The sequence below is a fragment of the Coturnix japonica genome, unplaced genomic scaffold (assembly GCF_054131305.1).
Source record: "Coturnix japonica strain WE unplaced genomic scaffold, WE-NBRP24 Scf043, whole genome shotgun sequence".
NCBI lineage: Eukaryota > Metazoa > Chordata > Aves > Galliformes > Phasianidae > Coturnix > Coturnix japonica.
In genome coordinates this window covers 2185507-2212908 of record NW_028188946.1, presented here as the reverse complement: position 1 = coordinate 2212908, position 27402 = coordinate 2185507, and the positions used below count along the sequence as shown (strand labels likewise).

At 53.4% G+C, this 27402-nt stretch overlaps 1 protein-coding gene and 1 long non-coding RNA gene across 11 annotated transcripts; both read right to left on the bottom strand.

Annotated features, from left to right (window-relative positions):
• Window positions 1-3977: 3977 nt before the first annotated feature.
• Window positions 3978-21963, bottom strand: PPP4C (protein phosphatase 4 catalytic subunit). 10 transcript variants are annotated; one of them, XM_085531593.1, is made up of 10 exons: window positions 21916-21963; window positions 20510-20609; window positions 20318-20369; window positions 18738-18788; window positions 16946-17047; window positions 12842-13015; window positions 11524-11650; window positions 9485-9603; window positions 9105-9175; window positions 3978-5123 (listed from the first exon to the last, which is right to left on the bottom strand). In XM_085531593.1, exons 2-10 carry the CDS (start codon window positions 20605-20607, stop codon window positions 4994-4996), a joined length of 924 nt encoding a protein of 307 aa, XP_085387719.1. In that variant the 5' UTR covers window positions 20608-20609; window positions 21916-21963; the 3' UTR covers window positions 3978-4993. The 10 variants fall into 10 exon arrangements, with proteins under 10 accessions (XP_085387719.1, XP_085387717.1, XP_085387716.1 ...); XM_085531591.1 differs by lacking the exon at window positions 9105-9175 and adding an exon at window positions 8345-8415; XM_085531590.1 differs by lacking the exon at window positions 9105-9175 and having other exon boundaries at window positions 9414-9603; window positions 21882-21963.
• A 1915-nt stretch (window positions 21964-23878) lies between these two features.
• LOC146752636 (uncharacterized) lies at window positions 23879-27303 on the bottom strand. Its single transcript, XR_014940516.1, has 2 exons — window positions 27224-27303; window positions 23879-24224 (listed from the first exon to the last, which is right to left on the bottom strand). It is a non-coding gene; the product is annotated as an uncharacterized LOC146752636 (long non-coding RNA).
• Window positions 27304-27402: the final 99 nt, after the last annotated feature.

The window sequence follows — 27402 nt, the reverse complement described above, 5'->3', positions numbered from 1 at the left end:
ATAGAACCCCATAGAGCCCAATTGAGACCCCATAAACCCAGTGACCCCATAGAGCCCCATAGAACCCCATTGAGACCCCATAGAACCCCATAGAGCCCCATTGAGCCCCCATAAACCCAGTGACCCCATAGAACCCCATAGAGCCCCATAGAGCCCCATAGAGCCCCATTGAGACCCCATAAACCCAGTGACCCCATAGAGACCCACAGGAACCCACAGACCCCATAGAACCCCATAGAACCCTATTGAGACCCCATAAACCCAGTGACCCCATAGAGCCCCATAGAACCCCACTGAGACCCCATAGAACCCCATAGAGCCCCATAGAGCCCCATTGAGACCCCATAAACCCAGTGACCCCATAGAGCCCCATAGAACCCCATAGAACCCCATAGAGCCCCATAGAGCCCCATAGAGCCCCATTGAGACCCCATAAACCCAGTGACCCCATAGAATCCCATAGAGCCCCATTGAGACCCCACAGAACCCCATAGAGCCCCATTGAGACCCCATAAACCCAGTGACCCCATAGAGCCCCATAGAACCCCATTGAGACCCCATAGAACCCCATAGAGCCCCATAGAGCCCAATTGAGACCCCATAAACCCAGTGACCCCATAGAGCTCCATAGAACCCCATAGAGGCCCCATAGAACCCCATAGAACCCCATTGAGACCCCATAAACCCAGTGACCCCATAGAGCCCCATAGAGCCCCATTGAGACCCCACAGAACCCCATAGAGCCCCATTGAGACCCCATAAACCCAGTGACCCCATAGAGCCCCATAGAACCCCATTGAGACCCCATAGAACCCCATAGAGCCCCATAGAGCCCCCATTCAAACCCACAGTGCCCCATAGAACCCCATAGAGACCCACAGAACCCCACTGAGACCCCATAAACCCAGTGACCCCATAGAGACCCACAGGAACCCACAGACCTCATAGAACCCCATAGAACCCTATTGAGACCCCATAAACCCAGTGACCCCATAGAACCCCATAGAGCCCCATAGAACCCCATTGAGACCCCATAGAACCCCATAGAGCCCAATTGAGACCCCATAAACCCAGTGACCCCATAGAACCCCATAGAGCCCCATTGAGACCCCACAGAACCCCATAGAGCCCCATTGAGACCCCATAATCCCAGTGACCCCATAGAGCTCCATAGAGCCCCATAGAGACCCCATAAACCCAGTGACCCCATAGAGCCCCATAGAGCCCCATTGAGACCCCATAAACCCAGTGACCCCATAGAGTCCCATAGAACCCCATTGAGACCCCATAGAACCCCATAGAGCCCCATAGAGCCCCATAGAACCCCACTGAGACCCCATAAACCCACTGACCCCATAGAGCCCTATAGAACCCCATTTAGACCCCATAGAACCCCATAGAGCCCCATTGAGACCCCATAAACCCAGTGACCCCATAGAGTCCCATAGAACCCCACTGAGACCCCATAGAACCCCATAGAGCCCAATTGAGACCCCATAAACCCAGTGACCCCATAGAGCTCCATAGAGCCCCATAGAGCCCCATAGAACCCCATAGAGCCCCATTGAGACCCCATAAACCCAGTGACCCCATAGAGCCCCATAGAACCCCATTGAGACCCCATAGAACCCCATAGAGCCCCATTGAGACCCCATAAACCCTCTGACCCCATAGAACCCCATAGAACCCTATTGAGACCCCATAAACCCAGTGACCCCATAGAGCCCCATAGAATCCCATTGAGACCCCATAGAACCCCATAGAGCCCCATAGAGCCCCCATAAACCCAGTGACCCCATAGAACCCCATAGAGCCCCATAGAGCCCCATTGAGACCCCATAAACCCAGTGACCCCATAGAGCCCCACTGAGACCCCATAGAACCCCATAGAACCCCATAGAGCCCCATAGAGCCCCCATTCAAACCCACAGTGCCCCATAGAACCCCATAGAGCCCCATAGAACCCCATAGAGCCCCATAGAGCCCCATTGAGACCCCATAAACCCAGTGACCCCATAGAACCCCATAGAGCCCCATTGAGACCCCATAAACCCAGTGACCCCATAGAGCCCCATAGAACCCCATTGAGACCCCATAGAACCCCATAGAGCCCCATAGAGCCCCCATTCAAACCCACAGTGCCCCATAGAACCCCATAGAGCCCCATTGAGACCCCATAAACCCAGTGACCCCATAGAGTCCCATAGAACCCCATTGAGACCCCATAGAACCCCATAGAGCCCCATAGAGCCCCATAGAGCCCCATTGAGACCCCACAGAACCCCATAGAGCCCCATTGAGACCCCATAAACCCAGTGACCCCATAGAACCCCATAGAGCCCCATAGAACCCCATAGAGCCCCATAGAGCCCCATTGAGACCCCATAAACCCACTGACCCCATAGAGCCCCATAGAACCCCATTGAGACCCCATAGAACCCCATAGAGCCCCATAGAGCCCCCATTCAAACCCACAGTGCCCCATAGAACCCCATAGAGACCCACAGAACCCCACTGAGACCCCATAAACCCAGTGACCCCATAGAGACCCACAGGAACCCACAGACCCCATAGAACCCCATTGAGACCCCATAAACCCAGTGACCCCATAGAGCCCCATAGAGCCCCATTGAGACCCCACAGAACCCCATAGAGCCCCATTGAGACCCCATAAACCCAGTGACCCCATAGAGCTCCATAGAGCCCCATTGAGACCCCATAGAACCCCATAGAGCCCCATAGAGCCCCCATTGAGACCCCACAGAACCCCATAGAACCCCATAGAGCCCCATAGAACCCTATTGAGACCCCATAAACCCAGTGACCCCATAGAACCCCATAGAGCCCCATTGAGACCCCACAGAACCCCATAGAGCCCCATTGAGACCCCATAAACCCAGTGACCCCATAGAGCCCCATAGAGCCCCATTGAGACCCCATAGAACCCCATAGAGCCCAATTGAGACCCCATAAACCCACTGACCCCATAGAGCCCTATAGAACCCCATTTAGACCCCATAGAACCCCATAGAGCCCAATTGAGACCCCATAAACCCAGTGACCCCATAGAGCTCCATAGAGCCCCATTGAGACCCCATAGAACCCCATAGAGCCCCATAGAGCCCCCATAAACCCAGTGACCCCATAGAGCCCCATAGAACCCCATTGAGACCCCATAGAACCCCATAGAGCCCCATTGAGACCCCATAAACCCAGTGACCCGATAGAGCCCCATAGAGCCCCATAGAGCCCCCATTCAAACCCACAGTGCCCCATAGAACCCCATAGTGCCCCATAGAACCCCATAGTGCCCCATTTGACCCCATAGAGTCCCACAGGAACCCACAGACCCCCATTGACACCCCATAAACCCACTGACCCCATAGAGACCCCATTCAAACCCACAGACCCCATAGAACCCAATAGAGACCCATAGAACCCCACTGAGACCCCATAAACCCAGTGACCCCATAGAGACCCACAGGAACCCACAGACCCCATAGAACCCCACAGAGACCCACAGGAACCCACTGACCCCATAGTGCCCCATAGAACCCCATAGAGACCCCATAAACCTAGTGACCCCATAGAGCCCCATAGAGCCCCATTGAGACCCCATAAACCCAGTGACCCCATAGAGCCCCATAGAACCCCACTGAGACCCCATAGAACCCCATAGAGCCCCATAGAGCCCCCATTCAAACCCACAGTGCCCCATAGAACCCCATTGAGACCCCATAAACCCAGTGACCCCATAGAACCCCATAGAGCCCCATTGAGACCCCATAAAACCCCATAGAGCCCCATAGACCCATAGAACCCCATTGAGACCCCATAGAACCCCATAGAACCCCACAGAGACCCCATAGAACCCCATAGAGCCCCATAGAGCCCCCATTCAAACCCTCAGTGCCCCATAGACCCCATACCCCCCCCCTCCCCCCCCCCCCAGGTTCTTTTTGGGTCCATTTGACTCATTTTTGGTTCTTTTTGGTCTTATTTTTTTTATCTAAAAGGAGCGAAACCCCAAGTAACAAAACAAGAAAATCCCGAGAAGGAAAAAACGGCCCCAAATCGGCCCCAAATGACCCCAAAAATCCCCCAAATCGGCCATTTTTGACCCCAAAATTGGCCATTTTTTAACCCAAAATCGGCCTTTTTTACCCCAAAATCCCCCATTGGGAGCTGGGGGGGGGGGGGGGGAGCCCAAAGGTCACAAAGGTGAAAGGTCAGGAAGATGTTACACGTTAAGGACACGCTAAGGACACGGGAAGGAGCCCACGGGGACACGGCAGGAACACGCCAAGGACACGCTAAGGACATGGAAGGGACACGGCAAGGACCCAATGGTGACATACAGGGAACACGGCAAGGACACATCAGTGACATGTCAATAACACGCCAAGGACACGCTAAGGACATGTTAGTGACACGCCAATGACACGCCAAGGACACATCAAGGACCCATAGGGGACCCATAGGGGACAGTTTGGGGACCCAACAGTGACACGTCAAGGACACATCAGTGACATGTCAACAACACGCCAAGGACACGCTAAGGACATGTTAGTGACACGTCAATGACACGCCAAGGACACATCAAGGACCCATAGGGGACACTTTGGGGACCCAACAGTGACATGTCAAGGACACATCAGTGACATGTCAATAACACGCCAAGAACATGCTAGTGACACGTTAGTGACACGCCAATGACACGCCAAGGACACGTCAAGGACCCATAGGGGACCCATAGGGGACAGTTTGGGGACCCCACAGTGACACATAGGGAACATGCCAAGGACATACCAGTGACATGTCAGCAACACGCCAAGGACACGTTAGTGACACGTCAATGACACGCCAATGACCCATAGGGGACCCATAGGGGACCCACAGGGGCCACTTTGGGGACCCCCCCGGTGCCACCTGCCCTCCACGCGAGCTCCGTGTCCGCGCACACGCCAAGGACACGCCATGACACGCGTGTGCGTCACAGGAAGTAATCGGCCACCGGCTTCTTGGCCGGGATCCCGCGTGTTTCCTGCGGCGCCGCCTCGAAGATGATGAATTCCTTCTGGAGGTGCTCGTCCAGCTCCAGGATCGCGGCCACGTTACCGCACCTATGGGGACACATAGGGACATATAGGGATCTATAGGGACCCCATGGGGACATATAGGGACTATAGGGACATATAGGGACATACAGACCCCATAGAGACCCCATAGGGACATATAGGGACACATAGGGACATATAGGGACACATACGGACCCCATAAAGCCCCATAGGGACATATAGGGACATATAGGGACATATAGAGACATATAGGTACATACAGACCCCAGAAAGCCCCATAGGGACATATAGGGACATACAGACCCCATAGGGACACACAGAGACGTACAGACCCCATAGGGACATATAGGGACACACAGAGACGTACAGACCCCATAGGGACATATAGGGACATATAGGGACTATAGGGACACATAGGGACCCCATAGAGACATATAGGGACATACATATAGAGGGACCCCATAGAGACCCCATAGGGACATATAGGGACATATAGGGACATATAGGGACTATAGGGACACATAGGGACATATAGGGACGTATAGGGACCCCATAAGGACATATAGGGATGTATAGGGACGTATAGGGACATACAGACCTCATAGGGACATATAGGGACACACAGAGACCCCATAGAGATATATAGGGACATACAGACCCCATAGGGACATATAGGGACATACAGATCCCATAGGGACATATAGGGACACATAGAGACACATAGGGACATATAGGGACATACAGACCCCATAGGGACCCTATAGGGACATACAGGGACACACAGGGACATATAGGGACATACAGACCCCATAGGGACATATAGGGACCCCATAGAGACATACAGACCCCATAGGGACACATAGGGACATATAGGGACATATAGGGACACATAGGGACATATAGGGACACATAGGGACATATAGGGACATATAGGGACACATAGGGATGTATAGGGACATATAGGGACACATAGGGACATATAGGGATGTATAGGGACATATAGGGACATACATATAGAGGGACCCCATAGAGACACCATAGAGACCCCATAAGGACACATAGGGACATATAGGGACATACAGACCCCATAGGGATATATAGGGACACAGAGACCTCATAGAGACCCCATAGAGACATATAGGGACCCCATAGGGACACATAGGGACATACAGACCCCATAGGGACACATAGGGACACATAGGGACACAGAGACCCCATAGAGACCCCATAGAGACATACAGACCCCATAGGGACATATAGGGACATATAGGGACATACAGACCCCATAGAGACCCTATAGGGACATATAGGGACGTAAAGGGACCCCATAGAGACATATAGGGACATACAGACCCCATAGGGACACATAGGGACATATAGGGACGTATAGGGACCCCATAGGGACATATAGGGACTATAGGGACATATAGGGTCATACAGACCCCATAGGGACATATAGGGACATATAGGGACATACAGACCCCATAGAGACCCCATAGGGACCCCATAGGGACCCGATAGGGACCCGATAGAGACCCCATAGGAACCCCATACGGACCCCATAGGGACCCCATAGGGACCCCATAGAAACCCCATAGAGACCCCATAGGGACCCCATAGAGACCCCATAGGGACCCCATAGGAACCCCATAGGGACCCCATAAAAACCCCATAGAGACCCCATAGAGACCCCATAGGGACCCCATAGAGACCCCATAGGGACCCCATAGGGACCCCATAGAGACCCCACATAGGAACCCCATAGAGACCCCATAGGGACCCCATAGGAACCCCATAGGGACCCCATAGAAACCCCATAGGGACCCCATAGAGACCCCATAGAGACCCCATAGAAACCCCATAGGGACCCCATAGAGACCCCATAGAGACCCCATAGGAACCCCATAGAGACATATAAGGACACACAGACCCCATAAAGCCCCATTGTGACACATAGGGACTATACGGACATATAGGGACATATAGGGACATATAGGGACATATAGGAACATATAGGGACACATAGGGACATACAGACCCCATAAAGCCCCATAGGGACATATAGGGACTATAGGGACACATAGGGACATACAGACCCCATAGGGACACATAGGGACACATAGAGACACACAGGGACCCCATATCCCCCCATACTGACCCCATATCCCCCATATCCCCACATATCCCCCCATACTAACCCGATAGCACCCCATATCCCCCATAGTGATCCCATATCACCCCATACTGACCCCATATCCCCCCATATCCCCTATATAACCCCATATAACCCCATACAAACCTATAGCAGTAATTAGGGGCACTCCATACAGTCAGTACAGTCTCACTGAAGTGCCACTTGTATCCCTCCATCACCAATTGATGGGCACCCCATAGAGCCCCATAGTGACCCCATATCCCCCATATAACCCCATATAACCCCATATATCCCATATAACCCCATAAGACCCCACAGCGCCCCCTGGTGGCCACTGCATGTAACTACACCCATAGAGCCCATCACTCCACAGCGCCACCTGGTGGCCACTGCATGTAATAGCACCCATAGGACCCCATAGACCCCATATAACCCCATATATCCCATATATAATCCCATACAAACCTATAGCAGTAGTTGGGTGCACTCCATACAGTCAGTACGGTCTCACTGAAGTGCCACTTGTATCCCTCCATCACCAATTGATGAGCACCCCATAGAGCCCCATATATCCCATATAACCCCATATAACCCCATATAACCCCATAAGACCCCACAGCGCCCCCTGGTGGCCACTGCATGTAACTACACCCATAGAGCCCATCACTCCACAGCGCCACCTGGTGGCCAAGGCATGTAACTACACCCATAGAACCCCATAGACCCCATATAACCCCATATAACCCCATATAACCCCATATATCCCATATAACCCTATATTACCTATAGCAGTAATTAGGGGCAGACCACACGGTTAATACAGTCTCACTGAAGTGCCACTTGTATCCCTCCATCACCAACTGATGAGCACCTCATAGAGCCCCATAGTGACCCCATATCCCCCATATAACCCCATATCCCCCCATATAACCCCATAAGACCCCACAGCACCCCCTGGTGGCCACTGCATGTAACTACACCCATAGAGCCCATCACTCCACAGCGCCACCTGGTGGCCATTGGATGTAATAACACCCACAGGACCCCATAGACCCCATATAACCCTATAGATCCCATATAACCCCATATATCCCATATAACCCTATATTACCTATAGCAGTAATTAGGGGCAGACCATACAGTCAATACGGTCTCACTGAAGTGCCACTTGTATCCCTCCATCACCCCATAGCACCCCATAGAGCCCCATAGTGACCCCATATCCCCATATAACCCCATAAGACCCCACAGCGCCCCCTGGTGGCCACTGCATGTAACTACACCCATAGAGCCCATCACTCCACAGCGCCACCTGGTGGCCACTGCATGTAATAACACCCATATAACCCCATATAACCCCATATAACCCCATAGACCCCATATAACCCCATATAATCCCATATAACCCCATATATCCCATATATAACCCTATATTACCTATAGCAGTAGTTAGGTGCACTCCATACAGTCAATACGGTCTCACTGAAGTGCCACTTGTATCCCTCCATCACCAACTGATGGGCACCCCATAGAGCCCCATAGTGACCCCATAACACCGCATAGTGACCCCATAACACCCCATAGAGCCCCATAGTGACCCCATAACACCGCATAGTGACCCCATAACACCCCATAGAGCCCCATAGTGACCCCATATCCCCTATATAACCCCATATAACCCCATAAGACCCCACAGCGCCCCCTGGTGGCCACTGCATGTAACTACACCCATAGAGCCCATCACTCCACAGCGCCCCCTGGTGGCCACTGGGTGTAACTACACCCACAGGACCCCATATCCCCCATATAACCCCATATAACCCCATATAACCCCATATAACCCCATATAACCCCATATAACCCTATATTACCTATAGCAGTAATTAGGGGCAGACCATACAGTCAATACGGTCTCACTGAAGTGCCACTTGTATCCCTCCATCACCAATTGATGGGCACCCCATAGAGCCCCATAGTGACCCCATATAACCCCATATATCCCCATATAACCCCATAAGACCCCACAGCGCCCCCTGGTGGCCACTGCATGTAACTACACCCATAGAGCCCATCACTCCACAGCGCCACCTGGTGGCCACTGGATGTAACTACACCCATATAACCCCATAGACCCCATAGACCCCATATAACCCCATATATCCCCTATATAACCCCATTACCTATAACAATAGTTGGGTGCTGACCATACAGTCAATACAGTCTCACTGAAGTGCCACTTGTATCCCTCCATGACGAGTTGATGAGCCCGGCAGATCATGTCGATGTCGTTGGACGCGTTGAATTGAGCCACAACGTCGCTGCCAAACAGGTACCCGGCACCGCGGGGCGAGACACCCCAACCTGTGGTGTCTATGGGGAGATATATGGGGTCAATGGGGGGATATAGGGTTAATGGGGATCCAATAGGGACACAGAGACCCATAGAGAGCCATAGGGACCCATAAAGACCCATAGGGACCCATAGAGAGCCATAGGGACCCCATAGGGACACACAGGTACCCGACACCGCGGGGGGAGACACCCCAACCTGTGGTGTCTATAGGGACAGATAGAAACCCTATAAAGCCCATAGAGAGATATAGGGACACAGAGACCCATAGGGAACCATAGGGACCCTATAGGGACCCCATAGGGACACACAGGTACCCGGCACTGCGGGGACTCACACCCCAACCTGTGGTGTCTGTATGGGATATAGAGAGACCCTATAGAGACCCTATAGAGAGATATAGGGACACAGAGACCCATAGGGAACCATAGGGACCCCATAGGGACACATAGGGACCCATAGAGAGCCATAGGGACCCCATAGGGACACACAGATACCCGGCACCGCGAGGGGAGACACCCCATCCTGTGGTGTCTATGGGGATAATAGGGATTAATGGGGATCCTATAGGGATCCTATAGGGACACACAGGTACCCGGCACCGCGGGGACTGACACCCCAACCTGTGGTGTCTGTATGGGATATAGGGACACATTGAGACCCTATAGAGAGATATAGGGACCCCATAGAGAGATATAGGGCCAATAGGGACCCCACAGGGACACACAGGTACCCAGCACCGCGGGGACTGACACCCCAACCTGTAGTGTATATAGGGAGATAGAAACCCCATAGGGAATCATTGAGACCCTATAGGGACCCCATAGGGACACAGAGACCCATAGGGAACCATAGGGACACATAGAGACCCACAGGGAGCCATAGGGACCCATAAAGACCCATAGGGAACCATAGGGATCCTATAGGGATCCTATAGGGACACACAGGCACCCGGCACCGCGGGGGGATACACCCCAACCTGTGGTGTCTGTATGGGATATATGGGGTCAATGGGGATCCTATAGAGAGATATAGGGACACAGAGACCCATAGGGAGCCATAGGGACCCATAAAGACCCATAGGGAACCATAGGGACCCCATAGGGACACACAGGTACCCGGCACCGCGAGGGGAGACACCCCAACCTGTGGTGTCTATAGGGACAGATAGAGACCCTATAAACCCCATAGAGACCCCATAGGGACCCCATAAAGAGCCATAGGGACCCCATAGAGAACCATAGGGACACATAGGGACCCACAGGGATACATAGGAAGCCATAGGGACACATAGGGACCCAGAGACCCACAGACCCCATAGAGACCCATAGACCCCCAGTCTTCCCCCATATAACCCCATAGGGACCCACAGAGACCCATAGGGACCCATAGACACCTATAGAGACCCACAGAGTCTCCACACGCGTGTAGTTCCACGCACATCCATGTGCACACGCGTGTTTGTTACCTTTGGGGTCGGACCACAGAGTCTCATAAAGCCCCATAGAGACCTACAAACCCCATAGAGACCCATAGGGACCCATAGAGCCCCATAGGGACCCCATAGAGCCCCATAGACCCCCCTAGAGTCTCCACACGCGTGTAGTTACATGCACATACGTGTGCACACGCGTGTTTGTTACCTTCGGGGTCGGACCATAGTCTCATAAAGCCCCATAGAGACCCATAGGGACCCATAGAGCCCCATAGAGCCCCATAGACCCCCCTAGAGTCTCCACACGCGTGTAATTCAACGCACATATGTGTGCACACGCGTGTGCGTTACCTTCGGGGTTGGACCATAGTCTCATAAAGCCCCATAGAGCCCCATAGGGACCCATAGAGCCCCACAGGGACCCCATAGAGCCCCATAGACCCCCATATAGTCTCCACACGCGTGTAGTTCCACGCACATACGTGTGCACACGCGTGTTTGTTACCTTCGGGGTCGGACCAGAGCAGGTCACACATGGGCCCGTCGTGCGGCACCTCCTGCTTGCGGTCAATGGTGCGGATCTGGTCCAGGGTCTGGATGGACGGAGACAGCCCGCCGTGCACACAGAAGATCTAAGGGAACACGCGTGTGCTTAGCGTGTGCTTAGCGTGTGCTACCCACGGATCCACCTGAACCCTCCACCCAACCCCAAAAGACACAAAAGTGCCCATTAGGCACATTAGTGCCCTTAGCGTGTCTTAATGTGTCTTAGCATGTCTTAATGTGCCTTAGCGTGTCCCTAACGTGTCCTAATGTATCTTAGCGTGTCTTAATGTGCCTTAGCACGTCCTTACCATGTCTTAGCATGTCCTTACCATGTCATAATGTATCTTAGCGTGTCCTTAGCATGCCATAATACATCTTAGCATGTCTTAATGTATCTTAGCGTGTCCCTAACGTGCCCTAATGTGCCGTAGCGTGTCCCTAACGTGTCTTAATGTATCTTAGTATGTCCTTAGCGTGTCCCTAACGCGTCCTAATGTATCTTAGCGTGTCTTAGCATGTCCTTGGCATGTCATAATGTATCTTAGCATGTCTTAATGTGCCTTAGTCTGTCCCTAATGTGTCCTAATGTGCCTTAGCGTGTCTTAGCGTGTCCTTAGCATGTCCTTGGCATGTCATAATGCATCTTAGCATGTCCTTAACATGTCATTAGCGTGTCTTAATGTGCCTTAGCGTGTCCTAATGTGCCTTAGTGTGTCCTTAGCGTGTCCTTAACATGTCCTAATGTGCCTTAGCGTGTCCTAATGTGCCTTAGTGTGTCCTTAGCGTGTCCTTAATATGTCCTAACGTATCTTAGCATGTCTTAGTGTGTCCCTAAAGTGTCCTAATGTATCTTAGCGTATCCTTGGCGTGTCTTAATGTATCTTAGCGTGTCCTTAGCATGTCTTAATGTGCCTCAGCGTGCCCTAATGTATCTTAGCATGTCCTTAGCATGTCCTAATGTATCTTAGCGCGTCTTAATGTGCCTTAACATGTCCTAACGTATCTTAGCATGTCCTTAACACGTCTTAATGTATCTTAGCATGTCCTTAGCGTGTCCCTAACATGCCCTAATGTGCCTTAGCGTGTCCTTAGCGTGTCCTTGGTGTGTCTTAATGTATCTTAGCATGTCCTTAACACGTCTTAATGTATCTTAGCATGTCCTTAGCGTGTCCTTAGCGTGCCTTAGCGTGTCTTAATGTGCCTTAGCGTGTCCTTAGCATGTCTTAGGGTGCCTTAGCGTGTCTTAGCGTGTCGTTGGCGTGTTCCTGGCGTGTCACCTTGCCGTCGATGATGGCGGACAGGCTGAGGTAGTCGAAGATCTCGGTGCAGTATCTCCACACGGTCACGGAGCCGTATTTGCGCAGACACTCGTCGTAGAAGCCGTAAACCTGCGTGATCTGACGGCTCTCGTGGTTCCCGCGGATCAACGTGATGCGGTCCGGGTAGCGCACCTGGAACACACAGACCCACAAGTGTGGGGCAGGACCCACAAGTGTGGGGTGGGACCCATAAGTGTGGGACCCATAAGTGTGGGGTGGGACCCATAAGTGTGGGGCCAGACCCACAAGTGTGGGGCAGGACCCATAAGTGTGGGGCAGGACCCATAAGTGTGGGGCAGGACCCATAGGTGTGGGGCCAGACCCACAAGTGTGGGGTGGGACCCATAAGTGTGGGGCCAGACCCATAAGGGTGGGGTGGGGAGACCTATAGATGTGGGACACATAAGTGTGGGGTGGGAGGACTCTTAAGTGTGGGGTGGGACCCACAAGTGTGGGGCAGGGGGACAGAGAAGGGTGGGGTGGGACCCATAGATGTGGGACCCATAAGTGTGGGGTGGGAGGACTCTTAAGTGTGGGGTGGGACTCATAAGAGTGGGGTGGGACCCATAAGTGTGGGGCAGGGGGACACAGAAGTGTGGGACCCATGAGAATGGGGTAGGACCCATAAGTGTGGGGCAGGACCCACAAGTGTGGGGTGGGACCCATAGATGTGGGACCCATAAGTGTGGGGTAGGATCTATAGACATGAGACCCATAAGTGTGGGGCAGGAGAACCCATAAGTGCCATAAATGTGGGGTGGGAGGACACGGAAGGGTGGGGTGGGGGGACCCATAAGTGTGGGGCAGGGGGACACAGAAGTGTGGGACCCATAAGTGTGGGGTGGGGGAACCCATAGATGTGGGACCCATAAGTGTGGGGTGGGACCCATAAGAGTGGGGTGGGACCCATAAGAGTGGGGTGGGACCCATAAGAGTGGGGTGGGACCCATAAGAGTGGGGTGGGAGGACCCATAAGTGCCATAAATGTGGGGTGGGAGGACACGGAAGGGTGGGGTGGGGGAACCCATAGATGTGGGACCCATAAGTGTGGGGTGGGGGGACCCATAAGTGTGGGGTGGGACCCATAAGTGTGGGGTGGGACCCATAAGTGTGGGGTGGGGAGACCCATAGGTGTGGGACCCATAAGTGTGGGGTGGGACCCATAGATGTGGGACCCATAAGTGTGGGGTGGGATGGGACACTTAAGTGTGGGGTGGGACCCATAAGTGTGGGGTGGGGGGACCCATAAGTGTGGGGCGGGACCCATAAGTGTGGGGTGGGGGAACCCATAGATGTGGGACCCATAAGTGTGGGGTGGGAAGACTCTTAAGTGTGGGGTGGGACCCATAAGTGTGGGGCAGGGGGACACATAGGGGTGGGATGGGACCCATAAGAGTGGGGTGGGACCCATAAGTGTGGGGCGGGACCCATAAGTGTGGGGTGGGACCCATAAGTGTGGGGCGGGACCCATAAGTGTGGGGCAGGGGGACAGAGAAGGGTGGGGTGGGACCCATAGATGTGGGACCCATAAGTGTGGGGTGGGACCCATAAGTGTGGGGTGGGACCCATAGATGTAGGGTAGGATCCATAAGTGTGGGGTGGGGGAACCCATAGATGTGGGACCCATAAGTGTGGGGTGGGACCCATAGATGTGGGGTAGGATGGGACCCATAAGTGTGGGGTGGGGGGACCCATAAGTGTGGGGTGGGGGGACCCATAAGTGTGGGGTAGGACCCATAAGTGTGGGACCCATAAGTGTGGGGCCAGACCCATAAGGGTGGGGTGGGGAGACCTATAGATGTGGGACCCATAAGTGTGGGGTGGGACCCATAAGTGTGGGGCAGGACCCATAAGTGTGGGGCAGGGGGACAGAGAAGGGTGGGGTGGGACCCATAGATGTGGGACCCATAAGTGTGGGGTGGGAGGACTCTTAAGTGTGGGGCAGGACCCATAAGTGTGGGGCAGGACCCACAAGTGTGGGGCAGGACCCATAAAGGTGGGACCCATAAGTGTGGGGTGAGACCCAGAAGTGTGGGGCAGGACCCATAGATGTGGCATGGGTGGCAGGACCCATAGATGTGGCATGGGTGGGGGGACAGAGAAGGGTGGGGTGGGACCCATAAGTGTGAGGTGGGACCCATAAGTGTGGGGCAGGACCCATAAGTGTGGGGCCAGACCCACAAGTGTGGGGTGGGACCCATAAAGGTGGGACCCATAAGTGTGGGGTGGGACCCACAAGTGTGGGGCAGGACCCATAAAGGTGGGACCCATAAGTGTGGGGCTGGACCCACAAGTGTGGGGCAGGACCCATAAAGGTGGGACCCATAAGTGTGGGGCCAGACCCACAAGTGTGGGGCAGGACCCATAAAGGTGGGACCCATAAGTGGGGGGCAGGACCCATAAAGGTGGGACCCATAAGTGTGGGGTAGGATCTATAGACATGAGACCCATAAGTGTGGGGCAGGACCCACAAGTGTGGGGTGGGACCCATAAAGGTGGGGTGGGACCCATAAGTGTGGGGTAGGAGAACCCATAAGTGCCATAAATGTGGGGTGGGAGGACACGGAAGGGTGGGGTGGGGGGACACAGAAGTGTGGGACCCATAAGTGTGGGGTGGGACCCATAAGTGTGGGGTTGGGGAACCAATAGATGTGGGACCCATAAGTGTGGGGTGGGACCCATAAGTGTGGGGTTGGGGAACCAATAGATGTGGGACCCATAAGTGTGGGGTGGGACCCATAAGTGTGGGGTGGGAGGACTCTTAAGTGTGGGGTGGGACCCATAAGTGTGGGGTGGGACCCACAAGTGTGGGGCCAGACCCATAAGGGTGGGGTGGGGAGACCTATAGATGTGGGACCCATAAGTGTGGGGTGGGACCCATAAGTGTGGGGCAGGGGGACACATAGGGGTGGGATGGGACCCATGAGAATGGGGTAGGACCCATAAGTGTGGGGTGGGATGGGACCCATAAGTGTGGGGCGGGACCCATAAGTGTGGGGTGGGGGGACCCATAAGTGTGGGGTGGGACCCATAGATGTGGGACCCACAAGTGTGGGACCCATAAGTGTGGGGTAGGATGGGACACTTAAGTGTGGGGCGGGACCCATAAGTGTGGGGTGGGGGAATCCGTGGGGTGGGACCCATAAGTGTGGGACCCATAAGTGTGGGGTGGGACCCATAAGTGTGGGGCAGGGGGACACATAGGGGTGGGATGGGACCCATAAGAATGGGGTAGGACCCATAAGTGTGGGGTGGGATGGGACACTTAAGTGTGGGGCGGGGGGGACCCATAAGTGTGGGGTGGGGGGACCCATAAGTGTGGGGTAGGACCCATAGATGCGGGACCCACAAGTGTGGGACCCATAAGTGTGGGGTGGGATGGGACACTTAAGTGTGGGGTGGGACCCATAAGTGTGGGGTGGGGAGACCTATAGATGTGGGACCCATAAGTGTGGGGTGGGACCCATAAGTGTGGGGCAGGACCCATAAGTGTGGGGCAGGACCCATAAGTGTGGGGTAGGATCTATAGACATGAGACCCATAAGTGTGGGGTGAGACCCATGAGACCCATAAGTGTGGGGTGGGAGGACCCATAAGTGCCATAAATGTGGGGTGGGGGGACCCATAAGTGTGGGGTAGGACCCATTTCTGGGTCCCAGCCCCACATCTATGGGGTCCAGCCCCACATCTATGGGTCCCAGCCCCACATCTATGGGTCCCAGCCCCACATCTATGGGTCCAGCCCCACATCTATGGGTCCCAGCCCCACATCTATGGGTCCCAGCCCCACATCTATGGGTCCCAGCCCCACAACTATGGGTCCCAGCCCCCCATCTATGGGTCCAGCCCCCCATCTATGGGTCCAGCCCCCCATCTATGGGTCCCAGCCCCACATCTATGGGTCCCAGCCCCCCATCTATGGGTCCCAGCCCCACATCTATGGGTCCCAGCCCCCCATCTATGGGTCCCAGCCCCCCATCTATGGGGTCCAGCCCCACATCTATGGGGTCCAGCCCCACATCTATGGGTCCAGCCCCACATCTATGGGTCCAGCCCCCCAACCTTGAGTGCCAGCAGCAGCAGGAAGGTCTCGACGCTGTAGAATCCGCGATCCACAAAATCCCCCATAAAAAGGTAATTGGTCTCGGGAACGTCGCCCCCAACCTGAGGGGGATATGGGGGGTTATATGGGGTTATATGGGGTGATATGGGGGGATATGGGGTTATATGGGGGGATATGGGGATATATGGGGTTATATGGGGGGATATGGGGTTATATGGGGGGATATGGGGGGTTATATGGGGTTATATGGGGGGATATGGGGGGATATGGGGTTATATGGGGGGATATGGGGGGATATGGGGTTATATGGGGGGTTATGGGGTTATATAGGGGGATATGGGGGGTTATATGGGGCTATAGAGTTATATAGGGGGATATGGGGTGTTATATGGGGTTATATGGGGGGATATGGGGTTATATGGGGTTATATGGGGTTATATGGGGTTATGGGGTTATATGGGGTTATATGGGGAGATATGGGGGTTATATGGGGGGATATGGGGGGCTATATGGGGTTATATGGGGGGATATGGGGGGATATGGGGTTATATGGGGTTATATGGGGTTATATGGGGTTATATGGGGTTATGGGGGGATATGGGGAGATATGGGGTTATATGGGGTTATATGGGGTTATATGGAGTTATATGGGGAGATATGGGGTTATATGGGGTTATATAGGGTTATATGGGGGGATATGGGGGGATATGGGGGGTTATATGGGGGGTTATATGGGGGTTATGGGGTTATATGGGGGGATATGGGGTTATATGGGGGGATATGGGGGGATTATGGGGTTATATAGGGGGATATGGGGTGTTATATGGGGAGATATGGGGGGATATGGGGGGATATGGGGTTATATGGGGGGGTATGGGGGGATATGGGGGGTTATATGGGGTTATATGGGGAGATATGGGGGGATATGGGGGGTTATATGGGGTTATGGGGTTATATGGGGGGATATGGGGTTATATGGGGGGATATGGGGGGTTATGGGGGAATATGGAGAGATATGGGGTTATGGGGTGTTATATGGGAAGATATGGGGTTATACAGGGGGACATGGGGGGATATGGGGTGTTATAAGGGGGGTTATGGGGTTATATAGGGGGATATGGGGGGATATGGGGTGATATGGGGGATATGAGGTGTTATATGGGGGGATATGGGGTGTTATATGGGAGGATATGGGGGGATATAGGGTGTTATATGGGGTGATATGGGGTTATATGGGGTTATATGGGGGGATATGGGGTTATATGGGGTTATATGGGGTGATATAGGGTGTTATATGGGGAGATATGGGGAGTTATGGGGTTATATAGGGGGATATGGGGGGATATGGGGTTATATGGGGGGATATGAGGTTATATGGGGTTATATGGGGTTATATAGGGGGATATGGGGGGATATGGGGGGATATGGGGTTATATGGGGTTATATGGGGAGATATGGGGGGATATGGGGGGATATGGGGGGTTATATGGGGTGTTATATGGAGGATATGGGGTTATATAGGGGGATATAGGGGGATATGGGGGGTTATATGGGGGGTTATGGGGTTATATAGGGGGATATGGGGGGTTATATGGGGGGATATGGGGGGTTATATGGGGCTATAGGGTTATATAGGGGGATATGGGGAGATATGGGGTGTTATATGAGGGGTTATGGGGTTATATAGGGGGATATGGGGGTTATATGGGGTTATATGGGGGTTATGGGGTGATATGGGGGTTATGGGGTGTTATATGGGGGCTATAGGACGACCCTTATGGGGCGACTCACCCTGAACAGCTCCTTGAGGTCGTAGAACTGCCCATGGATGTCACCGCAAACCTGGGGCACAGACACACGGCTGCCCCATAGATCCCCATAGAACCCCATAGATACCCATAGATCCCCATAGAACCCCATAGATACCCATATACCCCATATCCCCCCATAGATCCCCATAGATACCCCATAGATACCCCATAGATCCCCATACACCCCATAGATACCCATATCCCCCCATAGATCCCCATAGAACCCCATAGATACCCATATACCCCATATCCCCCCATAGATCCCCATAGAACCCCATAGATCCCCATACACCCCATAGATACCCATATCCCCCCATAGATCCCCATAGATACCCCATATCACCCCATATCTGCCCCCATATCCCCCCATATCTCCCCATAGATCCCCCATATCCCCCCATATCTCCCCCTATATCCCCCTCCAGCCCCATAGATACCCATAGATCCCCAAATCTCCCCATAGATCCCCTATATGTCCCCATAGATCCCCTTTATCTCCCCATATCTCCCCATAGATCCCCTATATCTCCCCATATCCCCCTATATCCCCCCATATCTCCCCATAGATCCCCTATATCTCCCCCCATATCCCCCTCCAGCCCCATAGATCCCCATAGATCTCCCATATCTCCCCACAGATCCCCCATATCCCCCCATATCTCCCCCATATCTCCCCCTATATCCCCCTCCAGCCCCATACACCCCATATCTCCCCCCATATCCCCCCCCACCCCATAGATCCCCCCATATCTCCCCATAGATCCCCCCATATCTCCCCCTATATCCCTCTCCAGCCCCATAGATCCCCATATCTCCCCACAGATCCCCATATCTCCCCATATCTCCCCCATACACCCCATAGATACCCATATCTCCCCTATATCTCCCCCCATATCCCCCTCCAGCCCCATACATCCCCCATATCTCCCCATAGATCCCCATATCTCCCCCATATCTCCCCATAGATCCCCCTCCAGCCCCATAGATCCCCATATCTCCCCCCATATCCCCCTCCAACCCCATAGATCCCCCCATATCTCCCCATAGATCCCTCCATATCTCTCCATATCTCCCCCCATATCCCCCTCCAGCCCTAGATCCCTCCATATCTTCCCATAGATCCCCCATATCTTCCCATATCTCCCCATAGATCCCCATATCTCCCCCTATATCCCCCTCCAGCCCCATAGATCCCCATATCTCCCCATAGATCCCCATATCTCCCCCCATATCCCCCATATCCCCCCATATCCCCCCATATCTCCCCATAGATCCCCATATCTCCCCATAGATCCCCCATATCCCCCCATAGATCCCCCCATACACCCCATATCTCCCCCATACACCCCATAGATACCCATATCTCCCCATAGATCCCCTATATCTCCCCCCATATCCCCCTCCAGCCCCATAGATCCCCATATCTCCCCATAGATCCCCCCATACACCCCATATCTCCCCCATACACCCCATAGATCCCTATATCTCCCCCTATATCCCCCTCCAGCCCCATATCTCCCCATACACCCCATATCTCCCCCTATATCCCCCATAACTCACAGTGACGGGCGAGTCGACCCTCTGCACGTTGCTCTCCTCCACCAGGATCTCCCTGCAATTAAACCCCCCATTAATTACTATTAACCCCCCCATTAATTACTATTAACCCCCCATTAATTCCTATTAACCCCCCCATTAATTACCCCCGTGTCTAATTAGTGTTAATTAGGGTTAATTGGGGCTCGTTCTGACCTGGCCTTGGCACACAGCGCCTTCACTTCGCTCTCCCGGATCAACTCACAGCGACGGAGCTGCTCGATCTGACGGTCCAGGTCACTCGGCTCCCCCATGGCTGTGGGGCAGACCCATAGAATCACATAGAGACACATAGAGACCCATAGGGACCCCATAGAGACACATAGGGACCCATAGAAACCCATAGGGACCCATAGGGACCCATAGAACCCCATAGAGACACATAGGGACCCATAGGGACCCCATAGAGACACATAGGGACCCATAGGGACCCATAGAACCCCATAGAATCCCATAGAACCCCATAGAGACACATAGGGACCCATAGGGACACATAGGGACCCCATAGAGACCCATAGGGACCCATAGGGACACATAGGGACCCATAGGGACCCCATAGGGACCCATAGGGACCCATAGAGACCCATAGGTCACTTGGCTCCCCCATGGCTGTGGGGCAGACCCATAGAACCCCATAGAGACACATAGGGACCCATAGGGACCCCATAGAGACCCACAGAACCCCATAGGGACACATAGAGCCCCACAGGGACCCATAGCCACCCCATAACCCTCCCTCCGCCCCATAAGGGCCCCATAACCACCCCATAGCAGCCCCATAACCGACCCTCGGCCCCACATTCACCCCATAACCTTCCCTCGGCCCCATAAGGACCCCATACCTGCCCTATAACCACCCTATACCAGCCCTATAACCACCCCTCTGCCCCATAGCCACCCCATAACCATCCCAGCACCCCACAGCCGCCCCATAACCACCCCTCCGCCCCATAGCCGCTCCATAACCCACCCTCGGCCCCATAGCCGCCCTATAACCCTCCCTCGGCCCCATATGGGCCCCACAGCTACCCCATAGCCGCCCTATAACCGACCCTCGGCCCCATAGGGGCCCCATAGCCGCCCCATAACCCACCATAGGCCCCATAAGGGCCCCATAGCCGCCCCATAACCCACCCTCGGCCCCACAGCCGCCCCATAAGGGCCCTATATCCACCCTATAGCGGCCCCATAGCCGCCCTATAACCCTCCCTAGGCCCCATAGCCGCCCCATAACCATCCCAGCGCCCCATAGCCGCCCCATAACCCACCATAGGCCCCATAGCCGCCCCATAACCATCCCAGCGCCCCATAGCCGCCCCATAACCCACCATAGGCCCCATAAGGGCCCCATAACCACCCCATACCCGCCCCATAGCCGCCCCATAACCCACCATAGGCCCCATAGCCGCCCCATAACCCACCATAGGCCTCATAGCCGCCCCATAACCCACCATAGGCCCCATAGCCGCCCCATAAGGGCCCTATAACCCACCATAGGCCCCATATGGGCCCCATACCCGCCCCATACCCGCCCTATACCGGCCCCCCCCCGGTCTCCGCACCCGGCGCCGCCGCCGTCCGCTCCGCAGCGCCTCACTTCCGGTTAGGCCCCTTCACTTCCGGTCCGAGCCCTATTTCCGGTCCGGTGCCGTCACTTCCGGTTCAACCCCGAATCTTTTGGTCCCACCTCCAGAGATCCGGACCGGAAGTGTGAGGGGGGGAACACCGGAAATGGTGACGCAAAGAGATGTCCGGGTGGAAATTGAGAGGGGGAGGAAGGGGGCCGCGAAATTCCGGTTCCGGTCCCAAAATGGCCCCAAAATGGTCCCAAATGAACCCAAACTGGTCCCAAAATGGCCCCAAAATGGCCTAAAATGGCCCCAAAATGGCCCTAAATGGCACCAAATGAACCCAAAATGGCCCTAAATGGCCACAAATGGCCTTAAAACAGGCCAAAACACCCCAAAAGGGCCCAAAATGTTCCTAAAATGACCCCAAAAAGCCCAAAAAAATCCCAAAACACCCCAAAAAGCCCCAAAAGCCCCAAAATCACCCCAAAAACCCCAAAAAGCCCCAAAATGTCCCTGAAATGACCCCAAAACCCCCCAAAAAGGCCTAAAACCCCCCAAAAACCCCAAAACGACCCCCAAAAAAGCCCCAAAATCACCCCAAAAAAACCCAAAAAGCCCCAAAATCCCACAAAATGACCCCAAAGAGACACAAAATCCCCCCAAATCCCCCAAAAAAGCCCCCAAATGCCCCCAAAAAGTCCCAAAATCACCCCAAAAGACCCAAAATCACCCCAAAATGACCCAAAACGACCCCAAAAGGACCCAAAATCCCCCAAAATCACCCCAAAAAAGCCCCCAAAATGACCCAAAATCACCCCAAAAACCTCAAAACGACCCCAAAAAACCCCAAAATCCCCCCAAAAAGCCCCAAAATCCCACAAAATGACCCCAAAATGACCGAAAATGACCCCAAAAAACCCCAAAATGACCCCAAAAAAGCCCAAAACCCCCCAAAAATCCCCCCAAAAAAACCCCAAAACGACCCCAAAAAACCCCAAAATCACCCCAAAAAGCCCCAAAATCACCCCAAAAAGCCCCAAAATCAACCTAAAACCCCCCAAAATGACCCCAAAAGCCCCAAAATGACCCAAAATCACCCCAAAAACCCCAAAACGACCCCAAAGAGCCCCAAAATCACCCAAAATCACCCCAAAACGACCCCAAAAAACCCCAAAAAGCCCCAAAATCCCATAAAATGACCCAAAAAAACCCCAAAATCACCCAAAAAATCCCAAAAAACCCCAAAATGACCCCAAAAAGACCCAAAATCCCCCAAAATCACCCCAAAAAAGCCCCAAAAAAGCCCCCAAAATGACCCAAAATCACCCCAAAATCCCCCCAAAAAGACCTAAAACCCGAAAACGACCCCAAAAAGCCCCAAAATGCCCCCAAAAAACCCCAAAACGACCCCAAAAATCCCCCCAAAATCACCCCAAAAAGCCCAAACCCCCCAAAATTACCTCAAAAAGACCCAAAATCACCCCAAAAACCCCAAAAAGTCCCAAAATCACCCCAAAACGACCCCAAAATGACCCCAAAGCCCCAAAATCCCCCCAAAAAACCCCAAAACGACCCCCAAAAACCCCAAAAAGCCCCAAAATCACCCCAAAAAACCCCCAAAATCCCCCCAAAAAACCTTAAAACGACCCCAAAAAGACCCAAAATCCCCCAAAATCGCCCCCAAAATCACCCCAAAACCCCCCAAAAAGACCCAAAACCCCTTAAAATCACCCCAAAAAGCCCCAAAATCACCCCAAAACCCCCCCCAAAAAACCCCAAAATCACCCCAAAATGACCCCAAAAAGCCCCAAAATCCCCCAAAATCACCCCAAAAAGCCCAAAACAACCCCAAAAAACCCCAAAATCACCCCAAAAAGCCTCAAACCCCCAAAAAACCCTAAAATCACCCCAAAAAAGCCCCAAAATCACCCCAAATGACCCCAAACCCGCCATGTCCAGGTGCACACACTCAGCTCCTTTATTCCCCGCAGCAGTAATAGGGTGGATGGGGGGGGGGGGGGGGGGGTCATATATGGGCCCATATCGGGGTCCCATTGTGAGCTATGGGGTCGGGCTTTGGGGTGGGGGTTGGTTGGGGTTTTTTGGGGTTATTTGGGGTTTTTTTTGGGGTTATTTGGGGTTTTTTTGGGGTTTTTTGGGGTTTTTTTGGGGTTATTTGGGGTTGTTTTGGGGTCGGCGCCGTCTCAATACGCGTGGTTGGAGATGAACAGAGACTCGCTGGCGGCTGCTCCGGCCTGACCACTGGGGGTGTATTTGCCTTGGCACGCCAGGGAGTTGGCCTATGGGGAGATATAGGGAGATATAGGGTTATATAGGGGATATGGGGGGAGATATAGGGGATATGGGGGGTTTATGGGGTAATATGGGGGGATATGGGGGGATATGGGGGGGATATGGGGTCATATGGGGGGATATGGGGGTGTATTTGCCTTGGCACGCCAGGGAGTTGGCCTATAGGGAGATATAGGGACATATAGGGTTATATAGGGGATATGGGGGGAGATATAGGGGATATGGGGGGTTTATGGGGTAATATGGGGGGATATGGGGGGATATGGGGGGGATATGGGGTCATATGGGGGGATATGGGGGTGTATTTGCCTTGGCACGCCAGGGAGTTGGCCTATAGGGAGATATAGGGACATATAGGGTTATATAGGGGATATGGGGGGTCATATAGGGGATATGGGGGGTTTATAGGGTCATAGGGGGGGATATGGGGTGGATATGGGGGGATATGGGGGTGTATTTGCCTTGGCACGCCAGGGAGTTGGCCTATGGGGAGATATAGGGACATATAGGGTTATATAGGGGATATGGGGGGAGATATAGGGGATATGGGGGGTTTATGGGGTCATATGGGGGGATATAGGGTGGTTATGGGGTAATATGGGGGGATATGGGGGGGATATGGGGGGGATATAGGGGTGTATTTGCCTTGGCACGCCAGGGAGTTGGCCTATAGGGAGATATAGGGACATATAGGGTTATATCGGGGATATGGGGGGAGATATAGGGTTAAATAGGGGATATGGGGGGAGATATAGGGTTATATGGGGGATATGGGGGGAGATATAGGGTTAAATAGGGGATATGGGGGGAGATATAGGGTTATATGGGGGATATGGGGGGAGATATAGGGAGATATGGGGGATATGGGGGGATATGGGGAGATATGGGGGATATGGGGGGAGATATGGGGTTAAATAGGGGATATGGGGGAGATATAGGGTTATATAGGGGATATGGGGGTTTATGGGGTCATAGGGGGGGATATGGGGTGGTTATGGGGTAATATGGGGGGATATAGGGGGATATGGGGTAATATGGGGGGATATGGGGTGGATATGGGGGGATATGGGGGGTGTATTTGCCTTGGCACGCCAGGGAGCTGGCCTATGGGGAGATATAGGGAGATATAGGGTTATATAGGGGATATGGGGGTCATATAGGGTTCTTATGGGGTAATATGGGGGGTTATGGGGTCATATGGGGGGATATGGGGGGATATGAGGGGGATATTGGGGGGATATAGGGGGGATATGGGGGGATATGGGGGGATATGGGGGGATATGGGGGGATATGGGGGGATATGGGGTGGTTATGGGGGGATATGGGGGTGTATTTGCCTTGGCACGCCAGGGAGTTGGCCTATAGGGGGAGATATAGGGAGATATAGGGTTATATGGGGGATATGGGGGGAGATATAGGGGATATGGGGGGTTTATGGGGTAATATGGGGGGATATGGGGTAATATGGGGTGGATATGGGGGGATATGGGGGGATATGGGGGGTAATAAGGGGGATATGGGGGCATATAGGTGTAATATGGGGAGATATGGGGTCATAGGGGGGATATGGGGTGGATATGGGAGGATATTGGAGGGATATGAGGGAATATGGGGTGGTTATGGGGTAATATGGGGGGATATGGGATGGATATGGAGGGATATGGGGTGGATATGGGGGTGTATTTGCCTTAGCACGCCAGGGAGTTGGCCTATAGGGGAGATATAGGGTTATATGGGGGATATGGGGGGAGATATAGGGTTAAATAGGGGATATGGGGGGGATATGGGGAGATATGGGGTTAGAATAGGGGAAGATGGGGGGATATGGGGTGGATATGGGGGGATATGGGGGTGTATTTGCCTTGGCACACCATGGAGTGAGCCTATAGGGGAAATATGGGGTTAGATGGGGGATATGGGGGGAGATATAGGGGATATGGGGGATATGGGGGGAGATATAGGGTTATATAGGGGATATGGGGGGAGATATAGGGGATATGGGGGGTTTATGGGGTCATATGGGGGGATATGGGGGTGTATTTGCCTTGGCACGCCAGGGAGTTGGCCTATAGGGAGATATAAGGACATATAGGGTTATATAGGGGATATGGGGGGAGATATGGGGTTAAATAGGGGATATGGGGGAGATATAGGGTTATATAGGGGATATGGGGGGAGATATAGGGTTAAATAGGGGATATGGGGGGAGATATAGGGGATATGGGGGGTTTATGGGGTAATATGGGGGGATATGGGGGGATATGGGGGTGTATTTGCCTTGGCACGCCAGGGAGTTGGCCTATGGGGAGATATAGGGTTATATAGGGTTATATAGGGGATATGGGGGGAGATATAGGGTTAAATAGGGGATATGGGGGAGATATGGGGTTAAATAGGGGATATGGGGGGAGATATAGGGTTAAATAGGGGATATGGGGGGAGATATAGGGTTAAATAGGGGATATGGGGGGAGATATAGGGTTAAATAGGGGATATGGGGGGAGATATAGGGTTAAATAGGGGATATGGGGGAGATATAGGGTTATATGGGGGGGATATGGGGGAATATGAGGGGATAAAGGGGGTAGTAAGGAGGATATGGGGGGATATATGGGGTCATAGGGAGGATATGGGGGTTTATGGGGGCATATGGGGGGTAATAAGGGGGATATGGGGGTGTATTTGCCTTGGCACGCCAGGGAGTTGGCCTATAGGGGAGATATAGGGTTAAATAGGGGATATGGGGTTAGAATAGGGGATATGGGGGGAGATATAGGGTTGTTATGGGGTAATATGGGGGGATATGGGGTGATATGGGGGGATATAGGGGAGATATGGGGGTAGACACCCATAGGACCCCCATAGAACCCCTCAACCCACAGCGCCCCCTGGTGGCCATTGCATGTAACTACACCCACCGGACCCCCCGCCCCATATAACCCCATATAAGTCCATATAACCCTATAGACCCCATATAGCCCCATACCAAGGCCCTCTTGATGTACTCCTCCTGGGTCGCCTTGGTGTTCTCCTTCTTGCCCCCCCAGGCCTTGAGGCCCCATAGGACCCCACAGCTGCCCCATAGGACCCCATAGAGCCCCACAGGACCCCATAGAGGCCCATAGAGCCCCACAGAGGCCCATAGAGCCCCATAGGACCCCACAG

Coding starts and splice junctions, on each gene's coding strand:
- PPP4C (XM_085531590.1), bottom strand. CDS start 20,607: ATGGGGGAGCCGAGTGACCTGGACCGTCAGATCGAGCAGCTCCGTCGC. Junction 20,370..20,509: donor GCGCTGTGTGCCAAGGCCAG/GTCAGAACGAGC, acceptor GTTTAATTGCAG/GGAGATCCTGGTGGAGGAGA. Junction 5,124..9,413: donor GCACCCAACTATTGTTATAG/GTAATGGGGTTA, acceptor GTGTCCCCATAG/GTGCGGTAACGTGGCCGCGA.